General features: G+C 36.1%; 1 protein-coding gene across 1 annotated transcript in view; it reads left to right on the top strand.

Annotated features, from left to right (window-relative positions):
- Wbp2 (WW domain binding protein 2) overlaps positions 1-26,225 on the top strand; it is a 30,816-nt gene that overhangs the window by 2,519 nt on the left and 2,072 nt on the right. The window contains exons 2-7 of the mRNA XM_076454620.1: positions 1,644-1,746; positions 9,443-9,581; positions 11,613-11,705; positions 14,577-14,723; positions 15,686-15,772; positions 16,874-16,959. Coding sequence (XP_076310735.1) covers positions 1,644-1,746; positions 9,443-9,581; positions 11,613-11,705; positions 14,577-14,723; positions 15,686-15,772; positions 16,874-16,959 — 655 coding nt within the window. The remainder of the gene's footprint in view (positions 1-1,643; positions 1,747-9,442; positions 9,582-11,612; positions 11,706-14,576; positions 14,724-15,685; positions 15,773-16,873; positions 16,960-26,225) is intronic.

Below are 26,225 nucleotides of genomic sequence, written 5' to 3'. Positions count from 1 at the left end.
CTGCTGATCAGCCATCCCACCATGGCTTATTACCATTCCAGTTGCGACCTTTCTTTAAGTCATCTGAGAATAGCAGATACTCCCAATTGGAAGTAATGTCTTTTTATGCTGAACATTTTTTGAACCATCCCTCCATTCCCATTTATATGGATGGTTTGAAATCAGGCACCTCTGTGGGCTCTGCCATGGCTTGTTGTGGTTCAGTGGTTGTGCACAGAATCCCTTCTACATTTTCTGTGTTTACTGCCAAACTGTATGACATTCCTCTTGGCCTGGATTACATGGAAGCTAAGCAGTACTTGAATTGTACTGTTTATACTGACCTGCTTAGTTTTATGCTGGCCCTGAAATCTTTTCACTTTAAATCTTGCCCTGTTCTCACAGATATTCAAAACCAACTGGTCCATTTCTGTTTAAACTTTACTTCTACCCAGCTCTACTGGATATTAGGCCACTTTAGTATTCGCAGTAACAAGCTCAACGATACTGCAAGTAAGTCTGTCTGTTCTGGCACTATCACTGCTGTGCCTGTTCCATATATGGATTATGGTCATGTATTCAAGGCTTGGCTTTGTGCTAGTTGGCAGTCGACTTGGACTAAGCAAATGAAAACAAGCTTTTCTAAATAAAACCCTCTATTGGACTTTAGCTGTCTTGCTTCTGTAAGGATCAGAAAGAGGAAGTTTTTCTAACTAGACTACACATTGGTCAATTTTTTAACTTATTGTTTTCTTTTATCTGGGACTGACAAACCAACATGTTGTTTGTGTAACACTTAGGCCACAATACCCCATATTTTACTGTCATGCTGTCCTTACTACTCTCAACGATGGCACCATTTTAGACATGTTTTGTCCCAAGGTTTATCCTTAACGTTGAACAGTGTCATTGGTGATGGTGGCACTGTCCACCTTACAAACGTTTTTAGTTTTTGAAAGCTGTTGGTCTTTTTAATGCTATTTAAGTTTTTAATTCATAAATTGGACATTGTTTTTTTAACATGATTCCTTTTTAAAAGTTAAAGTAGAATTATTTTAATACAGAATTAGAAAATGGTTGTGATGTCAAATAACTCAAAACCAGTACTGGCAAGGCCAACATCAGGTGTCTAATGCTGATGTTTGAACTTACCCTTTAGTCATTCTGGTGAGTTATGATGATTAAAATTATGCTACAGAAAGTCCTTTAAAACTTGTATTACCATACTTTCTCTCTTACTGCTTGTAAACTAGATATAAAAATTGGATTTAATGCTATTTAAGTTTTTAAATAAAAAATTAAGCTTTGTTTTGTTTTAACATGATTACTGTTTACACATTTTAATAATTTTACTTTTAATGTTTTTTTACTGGATGTTTGGTGCAGGTAGCTCAAGTTGCTTTGCACCGTAAAATGCTAAACAACTAGCCAACCAGTCTTAGTTTTCTATCCATTTTATAAAGCAATCCTGAATCTTATGGAAGACTTAGAAACTTTAATCCAGACTTTTTTTTCAGGAAATTAACTTTCCTTTCATATCAATGTTGTTCCCAAAGAAACATACCTGCTAGTCATGGACTTTCTTAATAAAAACCTTTTCTTAAAAATGTTTATTTTTTAGCCTTATTCAAGAAAATAATGTCGTAATTGAATTTTTTTTCTAGCATATTAGTTTATTGTGATGGAGTGGAACTACAGTTTGAAGGATCTGATGCCAAGCAATTCCATGGAAACAAAAAAGGAAGAATTTATCTCACCACACATCGGGTAAGGCTTGACATAATAATCTAGTTACATGTGAAGTGGCTCCAAGAAATTGACCCAATTTAAAATAGGGATCTTTATAAGCAGCTAGACTGTTGGTAGAGTTTAATTCTTGATTATGCTATAACTTCCAGATTCAAGGTGAATCTATAGTAAGGGAGGGAGTTTAAAATTAAATGTGTGTGTTTTAATTGCTTGGATACTTAGGGAATTTTGCATCCTAGTTATTGCAGTATTTACTTTTCATGAAGAAGTCCTGCTAGACTTACTGGTTGAATATTATTAATTAATGTCTGAATATTTGACAGATGCCAAATTCTATGAAATGAGTTTAAGAATTACTGAACCACCACAACTAAACACTTTATTGGATAACTTTTGCTAAACCTGCAATGTGAGCAAAAATCTTTAATAAATACTATGGCTTAGGCTTAGCTGATATGTTGAATGTGATGATTCATGATTGTAATCAGTAGTACTGTTATAAAAATAAATTATTGTATGCTGAATATTCTTTCCCGGTTTTACTAAAGGTAGGCTTTATTACAGTATAAGTTGCGAGACTAAATTATCTTTTGCTGCTTCTGGTTTGAGAACATTATGAAACATTATTTTGTGTAGACTTGTTGATGACTATGTTAATTATAATATTATTATGATTGATTCATAGTATTCAAAATCATGAAGGATAAATGAAGAAAGTTAGCATCAGAAAAGACCCATTACCTTGAGCACTTGTGAAAAATACTATCCTTCGTCAGGATAAATGAACTTAGGCTGTGAAGAACCACAACTAGAACAAGATGAAATCAACACTGAATTGTCCTTCTCATCAATTGGACCTTGCTCTCTAACCTTATTTATATTGACCCCTTGACAAACTGCACACTATAAAAAAACTATTTACAGACACTTCTTGAACCTCTGGTGACCCCTCGGTGTGGATTTGTGTACATGGTGAGGAGACCTCCCAGGGAAGGTTCTGTTCTTTCACTTTGCCTCCTCTGGGATCTAAACATCCACCCACATGTTTCCTGTGTGTGGCAACCTGTGGAGGGGAGAAGAGGATCCTGGTGGCTGAGGGGTCCAACCCCAACACACCACTTTGGCCTTGAATTCCTGTAGACTGGCAGCCTTGGAGTGGCCTCCCTTGGGTCAATCAGCTGGTCTACCTGGGCTAGGGTCAACCAAGTACCAGTGTTGGATGTTCTCAACAGGTGCTGTGAATATTGTATCTGATGCTGGTATTTGGGTATAGTGCTCACAAAACCCTGGCATTGCTGCAGTGCCCTTGTTTCACATTGTAGTGCATCCCCTTGTAGGACTACATGGTGGGTGGGGTCAGTGGGTACCAAAATTTTTCGTTTTTCCTATGGATCCTCCTAAGAAAGGTTTAAATAAAATAATGAAAAAACAGTCCATAAACAAACAACCACATCTTGAAGATTCTGAGCAGTAATCTTCAACATCTGTAACACCTGTTGTACCTCCTTTTCTTATCATACACTCTCTTTCAGACAAACCATTAGGGCAGATGTCTCCCTTTCTCATTCAGAAAGGACTAGAGGGACTTGCTGGCTCTCCAAATTAAGTGAAGAAGCTTCGATCTGGTGACATATTGGTGGAAACATCCACATCTCAACACAGTGAACTCCTCTTGCATTCATAAGCGATTTGGGATCTACCTATGGAGGTTACACTTTATGATACTTTGAATTCATCATGAGGAGTTATTGTTGAGAAGGATTTGATGAACATCCCCAATTCAGAGAATCTTGCTGGTTTCTTCAAGCTAGGAGTTTCTGCAGTTAGGCATATCTCCACCTGCAAAGATGGAATTGCAATGCCAACTCATATCCTCATTCTCACATTTACATCACCATGTCCACCTGCTTCCAGCAAGGCAGGTTATTTTAATTGCAGTGTACCGTCATACATTCTAAACTCTCTCCGATGTTTCCAGTGTCAGCAGTTCAGCCACTCAAAGTGGCAAGGACCATGATGCCTACGAGTGTGAAATGGAACCTCATTGCATCATTTGCGTCGGGTCTCACTTGTTTTACTTTCATTCTTGCCCTAAATGGTTGGAAGAAAAAGAGGTGCAGCATTTGAAAATGATTCATAACATTACTTATCTTGAGGCTCGAAAATTGCTCTACACCACCTCATCTCGGACTATGCTGCTGCACTCTGTTCCACAACAACAGTGGGAGTGCAGACAGATCTCTCTGTACCTCCAAAAGAACTGTTCTCCAAACAAATGAAAGGTTTTTTGCCCTCCATGGTTAAAAACGTTGATGAATGAACTTCAACCCCTACCTCTGTCCCTGACATACATTCCAACAAATCCCAAGATCTACATCCTTTGATTCCAGGTACAGGCATTTTCTCGGATACATCTTTTTCTCCCACTCCAAGATGCAAAACAGTCATTCGGTCACGTCCTCAGTCACTGGAATCCCCTTTCAACAGCAAAGACCTGCCCAGTCGATCCAGGGAAGGATCCATGGGGGGTTGATAGATCTCCCTTGAATAAGGACAGTAAGGAAAAAAGACGTGGTCATAAACAGAAGAGTTCTCCACCCAATTCATTTACACGTAAATAAAAATGGCCACCCTGATACAATGGAACTGTCGAGGTTTACATTCTTATCTGGATGACATAGAAACACTGATTTCTTCCTACCATCCTGTATGTCTCTCCTTACAGGAAACATTTCTGAAACCTTCCGATACAGTCAGCTTTTAGCAGTTTTCTTTGTGCAGAAATGATAGGCTGTGTGATGGCACTGTTGGCTGATCAGCATTTGCCCACCCTGTCACTCGACCCACCCTTCGAGGCCATAGCCTTCCTTGGGTCATACCATCATTGTTTGTTCTCTCTACCTGTTGCCTGGAGAGATATATCAAACACACCTTGATGCTCTCATTGAACAGTTGCTGTCTCCCCTTTTCATCTTGAGGGACATTAATGGACATCACCCCCTTCGGGGAAGTGCTGATATTAATAGGAGGGGTCGCTCTGTAAAGCATAAGCTCTCTGATCACAACTTTCCTCTTTTCAATACTGGTTCTTCCACTTATTTCCATGCACCGAGTTAATCCTTTACTGCTATTGATCTCTCAGTTTGCTCCCCTTCATTATTCTCCTGTCTTTCAAGGAGGGATGACAATAATCAATGAGGCAGTAATCATTTTCCTATAATCTTGAGAGAGACTAGCTGTGGTTGATGCCACCCGACCTGTGTGCCTGGATGGAAGCTGGATCAGGCAAACTGGCCCTCTTTCACTGCTCTCGCAGAACTTGATCCTGCCATCGTCTGTAAGCCATCAATAGACGACTGTGTGGCAGCAGTAACTGACTATATTATACAAGCAGCTGCTCAGTGTATTTCTAAAACCCCAACATTTTCCACTATATCCTCATCCATGGTGGAATCCTGCCTGCCACATAGTACGGAAGACTCAGAAACAGGCCTGGGACACTTTCCGTTGATATTCCACACTTTTGAACTGCATTACTTACCAGCGGGCCTATGTACATGCTTGGTGGGTAAGACGTCAAAGCTAGAAGGAATCATGGATTAAGTTCACAACCAGCATATCTTCTACTACCAGTTCCAAAGTCATATGGTACAAGATTCGAAAGGTCAGTGGGCAGTATAATTCTATCCCTCTCTCGATCTTGCTCTCTGATGGCCAGGAAATAACTGATACCTGGAGCATCACTGATACTCTAGGTGAAAGCTTTTGCCAGGTATCTAACACTTCTGCTTCATTTTCCACCTTCTTAGCTATCAAGACTCAGGCAGAGCAATCCCCTCTTTCCTTTCGAGTTGATTGTCTCTATAACTATAATCGACCCTTTACACTGGTGGAATTCAAACTGGCTCTTCATCAGTCTGGCAGTACATTGGTTGGATCTGATGATATACACTATGATGTGTTGTACCATCTATCTTCTACTTCTCTTGCTATTCTTCTGATTGTTTTTAACAAGATCTGGCAGGAGAATGTTTTTCCTAATGCCTGGTGCCAGGCTGTTGTCCTACCTTTCTCTAAGCCTGGGAAGGATCCTAAGATTCCTTCAAATTACCATTCAATTGCTTTGACAAGCTGTCTCTGTAAGTTCTTAGAGAGGATGGTTAATGCACATTTTGTTTGGTTCCTCGAATCAAGCAACCTCCTCTTGCCCACCCAGTGTGGGTTCTGATGACAGTGCTCCACCATGGACCACCTGATTCGGCTTGAAACATTAATCAGAGAAGCCTTTCTCAAACGACAACATCTTGAGCCAATATTCTTTGACATGAGAAGGCTTTTGATACAACATGGGGGTATGGCATTTTGTGAGACTTCCATATATATGGGTTACGTGGCCATTTCCCCATTTGTATTAAAAACATTTTAATGGACAGGAGTTTCCAAGTTCCATGAGGGTTCAACACTTTCCCATTCTTTTCTACAGGAATTTGGATTCCCTCAGAGCTGTGTTTTGAGTGTCACACTTTTCAGTATAAAGATTAATGCCATCACTGAACAACTCTCTCTCACTATTGCAAACATGCTCTATGTTGACAACTTTCACATCTCATATCAGTCGAACATGAGATATATTGAGCGGCAGCTACAGACTGCCCTCACTCATTTACTAAAGTGGACTCCAGCAAACGGCTTTAACTGCTTACTCTCTAAAACCGTTTGCATGCACTTTTGCTGCAAATGTGTTATTCATCCTGATCCTGAACTCCATATTTGTGAAGTTATGTTGCCTGTGGTTCCTAAGACAAAGTTTTTAGACTTATCTTTGACCGTAATCTGACCTTTATACCACACATTAAGCAGCTACAAGTCAAATGTACAAGAGCACTGAACATCCTCTGTGTTCTCTTTTCCACCACTTGGGGAGCAGATAATGTTCTATGCCAAAGATTTATCATGCTCTTATTCTATCGAAACTAGATTATGGATCACTGGTCTGTGGCTGTGCCAGAACATCGGCCTTAAAGATGCTGGACCCCATTTATCACAAGGATTTTGGCTCTGCACTTCCCCATTTCAAAGCTTGTACATAGAGTTTCATGAACCTTCTTTGCACCTTCACCATTTGCCACTGTCTTTACTATGTGCCTCAAAACTTTGTTCCTTATCAAACCTGGGGTTGTGTTTTCCTTCTTTGGTGGGCCATACTTTTTCAAAACAGATCTGTCATTGCTCCTTTTGACCTTTGTATACAGGTGCAGTTGGATAAATTCGGTCTGTCCTTGGATAACATTACTGTATCCACTGGTCAGCCCATCCCACCATGGCTTCTTACAGTCCCCAATTGTGCCCTATCTTTAAGTCATCTGAGAAAAATAGACACTTCTGATTGGAAATACTGTCTGCTATTTGCTGAACATCTTTCAAACCATCCTTCCATTCCTATTTATACAGATGGATCAAAATCAGGTGACTGTGTGAGCTCTGCCATTGTTTGTTGTGGTTTGGTGATTGCATGCAGAATCCCTCTACAGCTTTTGTGTTCACTGCTGAACTGTACATCATTTCTCTTGCCCTGGATCACATAGAAGCTAAGCAGTACTCAAACTGCACTATTTATATTGACTCACTTGGTTCTCTACTATCCCTGGAATTGCTTCACATTAGTTCACACCCTGTTCTTGTTGACATTCAAAACCAACTGGCCCTTTCTCTTAAACATCTACAGGGTGGCCCATAAGTCTCTACCCATCCATATATCTGGTGTATCTGTGTGCTGTTCCTCATTCTCGCTGCATAATATTATGCAACAATTATGTCACAATACACTCTTCAAGTGTAAATGGGCTTACATCGGCCATATTTCTCTGAAAAAAAAGAAAAACTTATAATACATGTGTAATTGAATATAACATAATAACATATGGATGGGTAGGAACTTATAGGCCATCCTGTACTGCTATCCAGTTTTTCTAGATACCTGGCCACGTTGGTATTCACGGGAACAAGCTTGCCAACACCGCAGCTAAATCTATCTGCTCTGGCACTATCACTGCTGTGCCTGTTCCATACAGGAACTATTATGGTCCTGTATTCGAGGCTCGGCTCCATGCCAGCTGGTAGTCAACTTGGAGTGAGCAATGTGAAAACAATGGAAATGTTTTTAGTTTTTTAAAGGCTATTAATCTTTTTAATGCCATCTAAGTTCTTTAGATTATACATTAGACATTTTATAATGTGATTCCCTTTTAAGAATCACACTCCATCTAGTTTGATTTGATATTAGAAAATGGTTGTAACATCAAAATACTCAAAACCAGGACTGGAAAGGCCAACTTCAGGTGACAAATGTAGCTGTTTGAACTACCCGTTAGTCATCCTGGCGAGTTATTATTAAAATGTTTCCACAAGTGTTTTAAAACTTTTGTTACTTTACTTTTTTTGAAAATGGTCATACTGTCAAAAAGCTCGAAACCAGGACTTGAAAGGCCAACTACAGGTGACTGATGGTGATTTTTTTACTTACCTGTTAGTCTTTTTGGTGAGTTATGATAATTACTGTAGTTTTTCTCTTAACATTTTAGACTAAATGTAAACATTGGTTTTATGCTACTTGTATATTTTTTAAACTTTGTTTTGTTTTACCTTTATTTCCTTTTATGAATTTTACTAACTTTCCTCTAATTTTAACTTTCTAAGGGATGTTTGATGTAGATAGCTTAGCTGCTTTGTCCCATAAAACACCAAATGAACCAACCAAACCTTTGGTAATTTTAAACTGCTTCACTAAAATTTCATTAGCTGATAAAGGTATCGTAGTCCCTGAACATCCTTGGGGGAATTGTAACCCTCAAAATCCCTGATGTTTGCCTTTTTTGGACTGTATGCTTATTTGTTGAAATATTAATTTTCATTATTTTGTTGTAGTTGCACTGCAATATTTTTAATGACTAATGAACATCTTTAAAGTTGTTCAAACCTGGCTTCTAATGCTATATCATGGGAGTTTACTTTTCATGTTGTCTCATTCTCTGGGTTGGCAATGATCTAGGACATTCTTTGAGACACCACCACCTCATAATTAGCTAGTGCATGTTCAATAATTCTTGAATTGTCTTTAGACCTCCAATTACTCTGTCCACTGTGCTTCCATGATTTGCATCCTTTTGCTGAAAAATGCTATTATCATTTTGAGGTTATTAGTGTGCTATAAGAGTGAAAATCAAATTTCACTATTTGTTCAAAGAAATGTACCACAAAATTTGATGTTAGCTAGTTATGCTCTTACTAGTGTATTGGGGGTGTGAATTTATATATTCCCCGATGCCTGGAACAACAAAATCTACTAAGAAGTCCAGTATACTTGTATTTTTCTAGATTGTATCATTTTATTTTTCCTTTACAACCAACACTGTTGTATACATAAAAACAAGTTAAAGCTAAACTAGTACCTACTCTGTGGTTCCTACTCAGTTATTCTAACAGAATGCCACTAATTGTCGTGCTGAACATTTGTAGAATGTAATATTGATCATGAAAAACATTTGTAGTTTTTATTCATATACTATTTTAGTGGCAGCATATCAGTGTTTTCATGTCTGATCTTTCTCCTTTCTTTTTGTATTTTTTCAGACCAGAGTATAATTTAATGTTTGTTCTCAGTTTTGAACTGTAAATCTGAGGTTTTAATTATAAGATATCTGGTGTGATATTTCAGATGATATTTACTAATAAAGATTCCAGAGATTTCCTGCAGTCCTTCAGTTTCCCCTTCTTCACTATAACCTCAGTAGAGCTGGAACAACCTATATTTGGAGCTAATTACATCAAAGGGAAAGTAAAGGCTCAGATTGGAGGTAAGACTAGTGTTGTTTATTAATAGGTGCATTAGATATGTTTCTGTTTTTAAAAATGCTATTTCTTTAAACAAACTTGTTCATCAAATAATTTTCATAAAGGTCATTGCTCAAAATAACTAATTGCTTGCGGCAGAGCCGTGTCACCTGATGCTGAATGTCAAACACAATGGGAAAAACGAAAGACATCATTTGAAAAAAAAAAAGATTGTAAAACATGTTTTCTTTTAATTTAATTATTTTTGATAATAACTTAAAATATTAAAGATAAATACAACTGCTGATAACTAGCTAGAATATTTAATAATACAAACACTTCACCTTGGCTAATTTGAAATTCCAATTAAGATTGAATTTAACAGCCAACCCTGGAAGCTAGGAATCTGATTTTGCAATATGCATGTATGTTGCTTGAGGATATGTGATGAAAAAAGTATAGGAGTTTAATATTGCAAATCTAGTTCCTACGTCTTAAGTTATAAAGAGTATTTTAATGTTTTTCATGGACAATTTTGATAAGTCCCTTTAGCTTTTATCCTGTATTACTTTAATTATTAAAAATTCAATTATAGCATTTTAAAATCAAAACTAATATGCACCCTGTAGAGTTATGCATAGTTTTGTTTTGGCTGTTGTATGTTTTCAAATGACAGGAAGTGTTGTAATTTATACTTCTAATTTACAACAGTATAACACATTCTAGATACCTCTTCATACTGTGAAAGCAGAAAAGATGTTTTATTTTGAAGGATAAAAATGTTTGCATTTGTCTGGAGTCTTTCTATTTTGCTAGTGTTGAGTAATATGATTTGATGAGCATCATTTGATTTTGTCTTCATCTGAAATTTGATATATGAGCAAATAGTAAACTTTATGCATCAAGTTTAACTTCATAAAGCTGTCTATAATTTTATGATTTCATAAAACTATCTTATCAGTATACAAAGCTAAAGTTAGTTCTTAATTGTTTTGTGTTGGTGAGGATTCTAGCCCTTGTTCCCTCATAGTTTATTAAGTGCATCTTTAAGTGAAAGAACCTCTTCAGAATGGACACCACCATTTACTATAATATTCTTTGCTAATGCATTTAAAGTGGAATAAAGTTTATTTTTTATGAACATTATATGTTTGTTGTGAGTATTGCATATTGTTTTGATCAGTTTAATTGTAAGCATTTTAATTTTGAGGACTGAACTTTTCCCTTTGGAAAAACAATTATGAATTTTTAAATTCAGTTGTATTCTTGTTAGGCCTGAATTGTAATAGTGTTTGGTGATAATTCTCAGTTGTGATAAAAGTGGATTTTGGATATAGCTGATGTATTATACAATTTGTGTGGTTTTATTAAATCTTAAGTCTCAGTTGTTCTGTTAATGCTTTAGAAGAGAAATGGTTTTGTGGATGGTTTGAGGCTGCACAAAAGTAAATCTAATGCAAGCGTGTTTATACATCTATTATTAATTACTGGGTTTGCATCAACATAAGCTAAACAGTAACAAATTTATTAAAAAATAAATATGAAACCATATCTTATTTGATTTAGCACTTGTCAGTAAACTATACCACTTTCAGGGAATTCAGTTGTTTGTTGGTAACCCTGAACATTAATTAAATATTTTAAACTGCTTATATGGCTGGATAACTCAGAAGAATATATAGCAGCATTAATGATGTGTAGTCATGAAATTCTTGTATTATAAGATTATTGTATTATGTAAAAACAGCTGGTTTGGGTTGAGAAATTTTTTTATGTGGAGGAGTGAACAATGTTTAGACTTTCTTCGGTCATCATCAGGTTCACAAAGAAAGGTAACTGTTACCTCTTTCTTTCTTTTTACATATATATTTCTCTACAAGTGGATTTTCTCTTCATCACTGATTGTATGATCCTCTTTTTATATATACAGTAAAGTAGTAAATTTGGTAATAACTTCCTACAACTTTTTTTAATAGTTGTTAGATACATAGTTTCTGTGTTGTTTTTATCTCACCCACTCAATGTCTTTTTTCTTTTTTATTGATACTCATAAGGGAACTGGAGTGGTGAGGCTGTGTTTAAGCTGAAATTTATGAATGGAGGAGCCATTGAGTTTGGACAAGCAATGCTGGAAGCTGCCAAAATTGGTACACATTACAATTTTTCTTTTATCAGTGAGCAGTTTATTTGATATCTGGCAGTTTTGTAATGAAAGTTTGTAACTGGTGCTTACTATTACAACAGCAAAATTATTGCAAGTGGAACGTAACTCCAGGTTTCATTTTAATATCTAGTTGTATCAGGCTGAAAACAATGTATTGTCAGTATAAAAATACAAAATGTCAAATTTGTAGCTTTATGAAGTAATAGCTGAACACCAAAATGCAGTTAATTAAGAGAGAGAGATAATCTGATATTTAGTAGAACATTTCATGATTTTCTATCCTATGAACAAAAATATTTACTCAGTTAATGATTTTGTAAAATAGCTGATAGCCAAACAAAAATTAAAATATTGAGAGTTCAAACTTGTTTAGAGACATAATTACTTAACTGATTTTCATTTGTCAGATTTCCACATGTACCATTTAAGTAACATAATTTCTCATTGTACCAAATGTGTTAATTAAAGTGAGGAGCTGTGAAACATCCCGAGGCCATAAATAACAATGTCTATTAAATCTCTGAAGTATCAACTGTAAGTGGTAATATGTACTGTCTGTATGAAAGACTTGAACTTCAATTTACATGGAACACAACATAATTTTAACCTCTATTTACTAAACCACTGTTAGAGAGAACACATCAAAATAATATAACTCAAAGCAACTTTTGTGGCTATAACTTTCTCAGTTATTGTAACAAAATATCTACTACTTATATTAGGGGGAAAAAAATCATCATTTAAACAAGGTGTTAACTCTTGGGAATAATTAGGTGTTATTCAAGGTAAATGTGGCAACTGAACTTTTGCAACAGTGTGTATTTCTTTATTTTTTACAGAGTTTTATTTTAATTTCTTAACTTACCTATGTATTGCTATTTACTTATACAAATGTGACACGGCAGAAAGTATACCTTAATCTCACTTTTCGAAACAAATTTAACCTTAACATTACTAGTCCTACTACAGTTTTAACATTAACATTACTAGGCCAGGTGGTTAAGACACTCAACTAGTAATTCAAGGGTCATGGGTTTGAAACCCCGTCACACGAAACATGCTCGCCCTTTCAGCCGTGGGGGATTTACGATGTGACGGTGAACCCCACTATTCATTGGTAAAAGAGTAGCCCAAGAGTTAACGGTGAGTGGTGATGACTAGCTGTCATCCTTCTAGTCTTGCACTTCCACATTAGGGATGGCTAGCACAGATAGTTTTTGAGTAGCTTTGCGAAAAATTCAAAACAAACCAAGCTAGGCCTACTATACTGGTAATATGAAAACAGTACATGACTGACAAATTGTTGGAAGAAAGAACCATGTTCTAACTGTGACAGCCATTCTACAATTTTATGAAAAAGGATAGATAAATGTTTAAGAAAAATTCTGTGAAGTGTTGTTATTACCCCAGTACAAATATAAATGCATATAATTTGCATATTTAAATTAAGTTTTCAGTTAGTAAAAGATGTGCAGGAAGTAAATGACATCCATATATTTGTCATTGCTAGTTCTGTTGGGCATTTAACATCTTCATCTAGTTGTGACTCGTTTTTAAACTTAATTATATCTTTAATTGTATGAATATGTGATCACAACATGGATGTTTTATTGTGCAAGTTTTTTTCCAACTCGGGATAACTCATAAATAGGTACACATTTTGTAGGTAACAAAGTTACAATGTTAATTGCAGTGGATGTAACTTGTATAATTTTATTTAGAAACAGTGAACTGGTAAATTAATTTACCTATCACACGCTTACATATGGTGAAGGTTACGTTAAAATAAATAAAAAATGAAAGTGATTTATTTTATACTGCAACCAGCTTATACTTGATTTTAAAGAAAATGTGAAACTTTAGGGAAAAGTCTTGCACTAAAAAATAGTTATTTGTTCAGTTCAGGAATAATTTGCAAATATGGGTACTGAAAAAATAAAAATGCAGAAAAAATGCAAGAGAAAGGAGAAAACTAGCAGTTAGCACTGTTGAACTTTGTTAAATTTTTGTAGATTCTATTTCCAGTGTTATTTAAGAGTACGAGTAATAAGTAAAGATTATTTTCAAAATACAACCATACTTGTTTTTAATATAATATATCACATGTTCTCAATGAGCTTCATGAGTATTGTCTATCTTTAGGTTTTTGGTACATGTGATGTCAAAGATGTAGAAATCAGGATAAAAGCTATGTTAAGATGATATGATGACTTTATATGCCAGTAACTAAGGTGTGAATAAAATTCTATAAACTGTAATGTTATCTGTAACACAATAGTTGCATAAACAAATGGTTTATTTTATTTTGTAGAAAAGGTTTACATTAATTAAATGTAATCCTTGTTGAAAGAGAAAATTAATCATGTGAAAGACTTGTTTATGCTCACATAAGATAGGAAAAGTATATAAATAGCTTACTGGTCAAGTTTGTGTGTTACAAATTACATTAAAAATGTGTTTAGAACACATGCAATGATTCAATCACTGGTGCAGTTATTGGGTGCTTGAGAATGATTGAAACATAATGTGTGTTCTAATCACAAACCTTACTTACTGTAAAAGCTGCAACTGGTAATGAAATGTAGCAGTATAATAAAGTAATATTTTGGCTTCAGAGAGTGAATTTAGTCCATACATATGGTCTTGTAAACTAATTAGTTTTCTAAATTCAACATGTTTTCAATGACTCACATTCTATAGGAGTGATGCTTGTATTTTCGTTTTTTCCGGTAAAGACTGTGCATGTTTTTGATATTTTTATGTGAGGGGTAACATACTGTTGACATGACACAAATATGTATATATAAGAGAACTTGATTTTACCTGTGTTAAGACTTTTTAAAATTTCTAATAGCCACAAGGAACATGTCGGGAGCACCTCCACCATACACGCCTCCTTCTGGTCCTTTTTACCCAGCATCCACACAAGCTTATGGTCCCCCACCTGGAGTGTATTATGGATTTGTTCCCCCAACACACATTTTTCCTACAGCACCACCAGGTAAGATGTTCTGTTAATTATGATTTTTGTTCAACTCTATCAGGTAAATTGTTTAACATTTCTCTCAGCTATTCATCAGATAGTTTAATTTCATCTTCCAATTTTCTTCTTTCAATGTCCAGTTAAGTTTTTATTTATCTACATTTATTTTTTAATTAAACTAACAAGTAGTGTGTTCTGGTTCATCTACTCTCTTCTTACCTTAAGGTTCACCAGGTAAATTACTGTTTGCAATATAGTATCTACACAATAGTCTGTACGTGGCACTTATGTTTTCGACACATTCTCAAGGCATTTGTTTTGTGAGGCTTGTTTGTGACATTTTGTGTTTTTTAATGGGACACTTTAGTTCTTTCAGTCTACCCATCTTTATAATGGGTGGTAACTAGTGGATGACTAGGTGTTTCTTTGTGAAGTACTGGCATTACATTTCTTGTAGGAATGGTTTTTACCGTTCTTCTTTGGTTGTGGGATTGAAACTAGATTTAAGAAGTGGCTCCTATATGACATCTAAGCATAAGATGGATCTAAGAAAAGGAATTTCTTGACATACACATGTGTTACTAGTTTTATAAATCTATCATAATATTTAGTATTTAGATGAATTCTAGCACACTCATAATTTGTCTATACTTTTGAAAAGCTTTGAATAACAATAGATTATTATTAAAGTCAAAATAGGTGATATAGATGTGTGCATCTTGTGTTTTCTTCAATGATGGATAAAAGTGTTGAAAACATATTAGCTATTTAACTTATTTTTGATATTGTTATAAATTACTGTTGTTTTGATGTAGAGAATGTTTTAAATAATCAATACTGTTGATTTGACTTGCCAGGATAAATTTATTACTTCTCTTTGATCTTACCTTATTCAGTTATGAATGTTTTTTAATCACTAATTCACCTACCACGACCTCATTCTAAAACTATTAATTCTGTTTTGTATATTTACGCTATAGCAAACAGTGTTTACATGACTGATGTACCACCACCGTATCCTGGAGTCAACAGTTCTCCTATGTATGCAGAAGCATCAATGGGTGCTGGTGAGTTTTGAAAATTTTGAAAATGTGTCATTGCTGTGCTTGCTTTATTTATTGTGTGAAAAGCCCAGCAGTGGTGGGGGTTAGATCCATACAACTTGTTAGGACTAGAAACTGTGACCTAGTGACATATAATAGTATCTATTGTATAGAGGCACTGTATGTGCATTGACCTTGTATATTTGAGTTGAAGAGTAGAATATTTTTCATATTTTGTGATTGTGAAGTTAAAAATGTGCTAATATTATAGCAATTTGAACTTTCATTCATTGGTTCTTAGTATCGTAGCAAACTCTCATTCATTGGTTTGATACAACAGTATGGTCATTTGTAGGCCTAAATGTGGCTTATAGAATATATTCTAAAGTAAAGATTGTTTCTTCTGTTCTTTGGTTGTTTTCCTTTTTCTTGGATTGATAAAAGTTATCCTTGATAAGCATTGCATTACCCCTTTCACATCAAAGTTTCTTACCCATGAACTCACTTTTAAAACAAAGGGGTGGGGAATGTTCCTTGCATACAATAAGAAAATGTGTTCATGTTGTATTCTGATGGAGGTTTGTATGAAAAGATAAACCTTTGTTTATCACACTTGTTTTTTATGCATGTTTCTAAGCAGGTGTTTGGCTGGGCCTTTTCAAAGACAACATCACAGGTAGAGGCAATCTAAATCTATGGACAGTGGCTTTCTGAAGAAATCGTACTATATGCTGATTCCCACGGAATTGTTAATAGCTTTGACTTGAAATATAAAACAATCTTTACATCTATTAGTGTTAAAAGTGGAAATGTAAAACAAAACTTAAATTCATAAGAAGTAAATGTCTTGTATAAATATCTATATAAGAAAAGCTATAAAGTTAAGTAATGGCTGATAGTTAATGTACTTCATGGCTTTTTAACACTATTTTATCAACTTCTGATTTCAATTGGTTTTTGTATAATAAAGATGTTTTAATAAAAATATATCTCCCATGTTTATTTCTTTAAAAATAAAAATATTTCTGATTTCACTTTGGTGGAAATTACTTGTCTTCAACTTGAATATGTATTCTATTACAGATATTTTTAAAGAAATTTTTTTCTATTCACAACTTTTTACAGATGGAAAAGCCCAGGAGGCAGCCCAGAGTGCTTATTATAATCCAGGCAACCCTGGCTTTGCCTATATGCCCCCACCTCCAAACTATGTAAGTAGTTTATGTGTTTAAAATGAATTGTTTAAATATAAGTGTTTGATTTAACTGATGTAACAATTCAACATTTGTTTTTACCAAAATAGTTATTATAGCATTCTTCTAGAGAAACACGTGGTGAGTTTCTGTGAGAACTGAACCAAGGGAAGGTTCTGTTCTGTCTGGTTACCTTCTCTGGGATCTAAACATCCACCCATGTGTTTGCTGTGCGTGGCGACCTGTGAAGGGGAGGAGAGGATCCTGGTGGTTGAGGGGTCCAACCCTAACACACCACTTTGGCCTTGAATTCCTGTAGACGGGCAGCCTTTGGGTGGCCCCCCTTGGGTCAATCGGCTGGTCCACTTGGGCTAGAGTTAACCAAGTACCAGTGTTGGAAGTTCTCAACGGGTGTTGTGGACATTGTGCCTGATGCTGGTGTTTGGGTATAGTGCTCACGAAACCTTGGCATTGCTCCATTGTCCTTGCATGACATTGTAGTGCGTCCACTTGTAGGGCTCCATGATGGGTGGGGTCAGTGGGTACCGAAATTTTTCTTTTTTCCTATGGATCCTCCTTCAAAAAATTTAAATAAAATAGTGATAAAACAGTCAATAGGTAAGCAACCACGTCTTGAAGACTCTGAACAACATCTTCAACAGCAATCTTCAACATCTGTAACTCACGTATCTCATTTTCTTATATTACATTCTCTTTCGGAAAAACCTTTAGGGCAATTGTCCCCCTTTTTTATTCAGAAGGGACTAGAGGGTCTTGCTGGCTCTCCAAAGTCAGTAAAGAAGCTTCGATCTGGAGACATATTAGTTGAAACATCCACAACCCACCACAGTGATCTCCTCTTGAATTCAACGGCAATTGGGGATATACCGATTGAGGTTACCCCTCATGCTACTTTGAATTCATCACGAGGAGTTATTGTTGAGAGGGATTTGAAGAACGTCCCGAGTCAGAGATTCTCACTGGTCTCTCCACGCAAGGAGTTTCTGCAGTGAGGCGCATCTCCACTCGCAAAGATGGAGTTATACTGCCAACAAATACCCTCGTTTTGACATTTACATCATCACGTGCACCCGCAACCGTCAAGGCAGGTTATCTCATTTGCAGGGTACGGCCATACATTCCAAACCCTCTCCGATGTTTCCAATGTCAGAGATTCGACCACTCAAAGACATCATGTCGTGGTTCCCTAACATGTGCTCGTTGTGGGGGCAAGGACCACGATGCCTATGAATGTGACATGGACCCACATTGCATCAACTGCAATGGTTCTCACCCCTCCTACTTTTGTTCTTGCCCAAAATGGTTGGAGGAAAAAGAGATGCAGCATTTGAAAATGACTCATAACATTAGTTATCCTGATGCTCAGAAATTGCTGCCCGCCACTCCATCTCGGACATAGGCTACTGCACTTCGTTCCACAACTACAGTGGGAGTGCAGACAGATCTCTCTGTGCCTGCAAGAGAATCGTTTTCAAAACAAATGAAAAGCCTTTTGGCCTCCATGGTTAAAAAGGTTGATGAATCGATTTCCACACCCATCTCTGTTCTTCCCATACATTCCCACAAACCTTAAGATCTACATCCTTCAGTTTCAAATACAGACATTTCTTCTGATACATCTTTTTCTCCCACCCCAAGAGGCAAAACAATCATTCGTTTGCATCCTCAGTCACTGGAATCCCCTTCCAATAACAAAGACCTGCCCACTCGACCCAGGGCAGGATCCATGGAGGTTGATAGACCTCCTCCAACTAAGGACAGTAAGGAAAAAAGACGTGGTTGTAAACAGAAGGGTTCTCCAGCCACTTTTCCTACCCGTCATTAAAAATGGCCACCTTGATACAATGGAACTGTCGAGGTTTACGTTCTAATCTGGATGATATCAAAACACTGATTGCTTCCTACCATCCTGTATGTCTTTCCTTACAAGAAACATTTCTAAAACCTGCTCATACAGTCACCATTCGGCAGTTTTCTCTGTACAGAAATGACAGGCTGTGTGAGGGATGAGTACATGGAGGGGTGGCACTATTGGTTGATCAGCATGTGCCCACCCTGTCTTTGTCACTCAACACACCCTTGGAGGCCGTGGCCATCCATGTTTCCTTGGGTCATACCATCACTGTTTGTTCTCTCTACCTGTCCCCTGGTGAGACATATGAACAATCAGACCTTGATGCTCTCGTTGAACAGTTGCCGTCTCCATTTCTAATCCTGGGGGATTTTAATGGACATCATCCCCTCTGGGGAAGTGCTGTTATTGATGGGAGGGGTCGCTCTGTAGAGCGTATGCTCTCTGATCACAATCTTTCTCTTTTCAATACTGGTTCATCCACTTGTTTTTTCCACTTATTTTTATGCACCTAGTCAGTCCTTTACTGCTGTTGATCTCTCAATTTGCTCCCCTTCATTATTCTCCCGTTGTTCATGGAGGGTTAACAATAATTCACTGCCTATAATACTGGCTGTATTATACAAGCAGCCGCTCAGTGTATTCCTAAAACCTCAACACGTTTTCCACGATATTCTCGTCCGTGGTGGAATCCTGCTTTCCACTTAACATGGAAGGCTCAAAAACGGGCCTGGAATACTTGTCGTAGATATACCACACTTTCGAACCCTGTCGCTTTCCAACGGGCCCGTGCACATGCTAGGTGGGTAAGACGTCAAAGTCAGAAGGAATCTTGGATTAAGTTCACAACTAGCATATCTTCTACCACCAGTTCCAAGGTCATATGGGACAGGATTCGAAAGATTAGTGGGCATTACAATTCTGTCCCCCTCTCGATCTTACTCTCTGATGGTCAGGAGGTGGCTGATGTCTGGAGCATTGCTGATACTCTAGGTGAAAGCTTTTGCTGGGTATCTAGCACTTCTGCTTGTTCCTCCACCTTCTTGGCCATCAAGACTTGGGCAGAGCGTTCACCTCTTTCCTTTCGAACTGACTGTTTCTTTGACTATAATTGTCCCTTTACACTGGTGGAACTGAAAATGGCACTTCAACAGTCTGCCAGTACATCTGTTGGACCTGATGATGTACACTATGACATGCTGCACCATCTATCTCCTGCTTCTCTTGATGTCCTTATAATTGTCTTTAACCAGATCTGGCAGGAGAATGTTTTATCTGATAACTGGCGCCAGGCTATTATTTTACGTTTCTCTAAGCCAGGGTAAGATCCCATGATTCCTTCATACTACCGTCCAATTGCTTTGACGAGCTGTCTCTGTAAGACTTTAGAAAGGATGGTTAATGCTCATCTTGTATGGTTCCTCGAATCAAACAACCTCCTCTTACCCACCCAATATGGGTTTCAACGACAGCACTCCACCACAGACCACCTAATTCGTCTTGAAACATCAATCAGAGAAGCCTTTCTCAAACGCCAACATTTTGTATCAATATTCTTTGACATTGAGAAGGCTTATGACACAACATGGAGGTATGGCATTTTGCAAGACCTCCATACATATGGGTTATGTGGCCATTTACCCATGTTTATTAAAAAATTTTTAATGGACAGGAGATTCCAAGTTCGTGTGGGTTCGACACTTTCCCGTTCTTTCGTACAGGAACTTGGAGTCCTTCAGGGCTGTGTTTTGAGTGTCACACTTTTCAGTATAAAGATAAATGCCATCACTGAACAACTCCCTCTCACTGTTGCAAATGGGCTCTATGTCGACGACTTTCACATCTCAAATCAGTCGTCGAACCCGACATATATTGAGCGGCAACTACAAATTGCCCTCAATCGTGTACTGAAGTGGCGAACGGCTTTAATTTCTCTCTCTCTAAAACTGTTTGCATGCACTTTTGCTGCCAACGGGGTATTCACCCTGATCCTGAACTTCATATCGGTGAAGTTTCGCTGCCAGTGGTCCCTGAGACCAAGTTCTTGGGGCTTATCTTTGACCGTAAGCTGACCTTTATACCACACTTAAACCAGCTTTGGGTCAAATGCACAAGAGCACTGAACATCCTCTGTGTCCTCTCTACTACTAGTTGGGGAGCAGATCGATGTTCAGTGTTAAAGGTATATCGTGCTCTTATTCGATCAAAACTCGACTATGGATGAATGGTCTATGGCTCTGCTGGACCCCATTCATCACCAAGGACTTCGACTCTGCACTGGGGCTTTCTGCACCTCTCCAGTTCAAAGCTTGTATGTTGAATCTCATGAACCTTCTCTACACCTTTGCCATTTGCAACTATCTTTACTATATTCTTTGAAACTTCTTTCCTTAACAAAGCATCCCACTTGGGGATGTGTTTTTCTTCCTCAGTGGGCTGTACTTTTTCAGAACAGATGATCTGCTATTGCTCCATTTGGCCTTCGCATCCAGGCGCAATTGGATGAATTGGGTCTGTCCTTGGATAACATTGCAGATTCCACAGGTCAGCCCATTCCACCATGGCTTATTACAGCCCCCAAATGTGACCTTTCTTTCAGGCATCTAAAAAAGGCAGATCCTCCAGATTGGAAGTACCGTCTTTTATTTAATGAACATCTTTCAAACAATCATTCCATTCCCATTTATACAGATGGTTCCAAATCAGGTAATTCAGTGGGCTCTGCTATGGTTTGCTGCGGTTCAGTGGTTGCACGCAGAATCTCCTCTACAGCTTCTGTGTTCACTGCTGAACTGTATGCCATATCTCTTGCCCTGGATTATATTGAAGCTGAGCAGTATTCCAACTGCACTATTTATACTGACTCGCTTAGTTCTATACTGGCCCTGGAATCGCTACATGTTAGCTCACACCCTGTTTTCACTGATATTCAAAACCGACTGGCCCATTTCTCATTAACTGCTACTTCTATCCAGTTTTTCTGGATACCAGGCCATGTTGGTATTCGCGGGAACGAGCTTGCAGACAAGGCAGCTAAATCTATCTGCTCCAGCACTATCACCACTGTGCCTATTCCATACATGGACTATGTCTTGTATTCAAGGCTCGGCTCCATGCCAGCTGGCAGTCCACTTGGAGTGAGCAATGCGACAACAAGCTTTTTCAAATTAAACCCTATATTGGGCTTTGGCCATCTAGCTTCCGTAAGGAGGAAGTTGTTCTAACTAGACTACGCATTGGTCACAGTTTTTTAACTCACCGTTTTCTTTTATCTGGAACTGATGCATCAATGTGTAGTTTGTGTAACACTCAAATCACAAAAAGCCACATTTTACTTTCTTGCCATCGTTATGATTCTCAACGACGGCACTGTTTTAAACTTGTTTTTTCCCAGAATTTATCTGTAACATTGGACTGTTATTGGTGATGGTGACACTGTCCACCTTGATAAAAGTTTTAGTTTTTTAATGGCCATTAATCTTTTTAATTGTGGTTTCCTTTTTACAGTTTCATTCTCTCTAGTTCAATTTGACATTGTAAAATGGCCAGAACATTATATAACTCGACACCAGGACTAGAAAGGCCAACTTCAGGTGATTAACGCTGCTGTTTGAACTACCTGTTAGTCGTCCTGGCGAGTTGTTATTACACTTTTGCTGCATGTCATTTAACACTTTTATTATTTTACCTTTTAGTACTGGCCATAATGAGACATAACCCGGAACCAGGACTGGAAAGACCAACTTCAGGTGACTGATGGCGGTTCTTGTACTTACCTGTTAGTCTTCCTGGCAGGTTATGATCATTACCATTCTGCTACAGGAAGTCCTTTACAACTTCTTTTACTCTGCTCTCTCTCTTAACATTGTTGACTAGGTGTCAACATTGGTTTTATGCTTTTTCTGTTTTTCAATGATGTTTTGTTTTACCTTCATTTCCTTTTATGTATTTTACTACATTTAATTTATTTTTACCTTTTTACTGGACGTTTGGCACAGATAGCCTAGCTGCTTTGTGCCATAAAACACTAAATCAATCAATTCTAGAGAAACACTGATATGGAAATCTATGTCTTAAATTTACGTATGACCAATGTGTAATCCATCATTACTAGATCTATTTTAAAGTTATTTTATGGTTGTTTTGGCATCTAAATTATGAAAAGCATGGACAAGGTTGATTTGATACATAGCTTATACTGTATCTTGTTTAAATTTACACATTACTAACCACTGTTAATTCCACGATCAATGTCTTAGCGAGAATGAATCACCATGAAAATAGTTACAGTAGTAATATAAAGTATTATGAAGTAATGACGTGAACAAGGGTAGACAATTATATCATTTTTAAGTCTTTATGTATATTAGTTTTTATATCGTAAGACACACAATGCTGATTAGGAAATGTTATTTTAAATTGATTTTTTTATATATCAAAAATGCTAGTTCAATGAACTATTTTCTTTACATTTTTGGAATGAGTGTGTGTATTTACACTAAAGTTATTCAACATTCATCACATAAAAATGTTAGGCTTAATTATTATTAGACCATAAAAAGAGAAATGCACAGTGCGCTGTTGATGCACAGTTCTTGTTATTCTAGAACCTCCACCTTGACCTCTCTCTCTCCTGTGTAATCTGTTGAATAAACTTCCTCTTTTGTTACTTATCTTATTACAAGTTTGTGTTTCCTTTCAACATTTCAAGTTGTCAGTTTCATGACTTGTATGAACTTTGTGACCTGTTTGTTCCTTATTCGTTTATTGTTTTATCAACATATTCTTGAGGTTTTTATTTTAAAGTAAAAGAGGTTTGTCTTTTTTTGTTACAGCTGTATCTTGTTTCTTGTGATATCAGTTTCATCAAATGTTTAAACAGAAGTATTTGTGAAAAGCAGGAAATTCGCTATTTTTGTTTCATGCATGTATAGTTTTTCTGATTTCACATTTTTACTGTAATGTTATATAAGTCTCATTCTTAATGATCTGAGATTTTATGGATTATACACAGGATTTTTAAATATCTTTACCTGATGTTTATATCACTCATATGCATGTAAATATTTTTCATAACTAAAATATTTAATATGGTTGTTATTGTAAAATGATTATACTCCTTAAAAACTAATATGTGATATTTGATATTGTCAGTTATTATATATTGCTCTTTTTTGTAGTTAACTTTTGTTAACTTCAACTGAATGTTTTATTTTCACCACATTACTCAGGAAGTACAAAACTTTTACAAATGTTACACTGTTTTGGCTTTCAAAGCTTGAGATAATTTATACTGACCTTACTCTTGCAAATAAGGCTTCCAAAGCCTTATAACATGCACAATTTTATGTATAAATTTGTACACATTAACTATTTGTACTACAACCTTTGATACAGAACATGTATCTTCACAAAACTGGGTAGACTTTTAGTTGAGATTATAAGTATTTCATACACAAAAAAAATCAGATTATTAATGAAATATTTTTACTGAAGATTTGTTTGTGAAAATATCAAGTGTTTTATTACTAGTTTGAGTGTGAAGTGATTTTATGTTATGATTTAAAAAACTGTTTTTCAACCAAAAAATACTCAAATATTTGTGTAATCTGTAACATCTCCTAAATACATATCAAACACTTGTTTTCAGTAAGACGTCATATTTTGTTGTATGTTTCCTGTCCTTATTATATGGGGTCTATCAAAAAAAAAAGGAAATAAATGTAAATTATGCTTTTTTGTTCTAGATTGAGTATGGATTATAACGTGAAAATACAAATGGCTAGACTAAATAGCCTAAATCTCGTAACATGTATATATTATTTCTCTTATATTAATCTTCCAATCATGCTTGGTTAACATTACAGAAGTTACAATGACTACAGATTATGACATGAAAATAGAAATGGCTAGACTAAATAGCCTAAACGTCATAACATTATACATATATATATATATATATATATTATTTTTATTATATTAACCTTTCTGTCATTCTTGGTTAACATTACGGAAGTTACAATGATGTAGTACATGTATGAAACTTGACCCTTAGTCTTCACTTAGTAGCCTGTCTTGGCTGTGCTTTAGTTGACCTATATTTTGTAAAATAGTCACATTTGAATTATTATACATTGTATATTTATAGAGATTATTACTATTTAGAAATAAATTATTAAACTTATTTTTCTTAAAACCTAGAACAATAAATAAAGAAGTAAAGCAAACAATTATTTCTTCTTGTTACAACCTTTGAACTTATAGCTTGCTAAGCCTTAAGAAATTTTATGCATGCAGGATGTGAAACAAAGTAATTTTTTTTAGGTTTTATGTATAAATTTGAATGATCATAAATTATTACATCAATACCATAGAATTCCATTATAATTTATAAAGTTTAGTAACTAAGCTATATTCCAAGACACAATCCACCTGCTTGAAATCTTGTTTTGAAAAAAAAAACTGTGGTGTCTTAACACAATAAAATGGTTGAGAAAGTCACAGGGAAGACAGTATAAGCTGTTGATTGGCTATTCACACATAATATATTGAGGTAAGTGTTTCAAAAAATGGAAAGAGGTGAATGGAGCCACTGTGTTTGATTCAGTGCATGAGTGATATTTTAGCAAGTAAAAATTATTAGAGGTTCTTATTTTATATTCTAACTTGTTAATATAAGTAATTTGAGTTACTAGTTCATACAAAACTATAGACTTTGTATTTTTAACAATGCAAACATCTAATTTGAGCCAGTGCTGCAATAAACATATCACAGAACACACAGAAATCCACATTTAGGTTTGTTGTTTTAACCCTTACTTTTAAATTATGAAAGTAATTAATGTATAATACTAAAAGTTGAATTATAATATACAGTTTGCAGGGTTGTTATGATCAATGGTAATACCTTTTGGTGTCCATTTACTTTGGTCACAGCATGTGATTGCCTCAGATAAAAGTCTTGGCAATCTTCTAAGATAATTTTTAAATTTGGGGACTCAGTTCCTTGTTATGGACACAGTAGATAGCCTGTTGTGGCTTTGCATGAAAGTAAAAAACACACAGCTCTTTCTAGGTCTTGCACAATTTAAAGTTTACATTGAAGTATAGGGTTAAACTGTTATATTAACAATCGAAATCTTCAGATTTTCAATAGGAACAGTTTACTAATCTCTACAACAACAGAAGGAAAACTAGCTTGAGTGTGTGATATTGTGGTACAAGTTTGTGTACAAATTTTTTTTTAAAAGAAAACATAGCAACAGAAATGATTTTACAGATAAAGGTGGCCAAAGCAGCCTGAATCTGTGAGACAGTTTGGTCAGAAACATTGCCAGAGCAAATACCATGGCAACACAAAATTTCACAAACCTCTTATTTTACCAACTAATGCAGTAGTATATTGACACTC

This window comes from Tachypleus tridentatus, chromosome 9, assembly GCF_004210375.1.
Source record: "Tachypleus tridentatus isolate NWPU-2018 chromosome 9, ASM421037v1, whole genome shotgun sequence".
Taxonomy (NCBI): Eukaryota; Metazoa; Arthropoda; class Merostomata; order Xiphosura; family Limulidae; genus Tachypleus; species Tachypleus tridentatus.
This window is presented reverse-complemented; position numbering and strand designations above follow the sequence as displayed.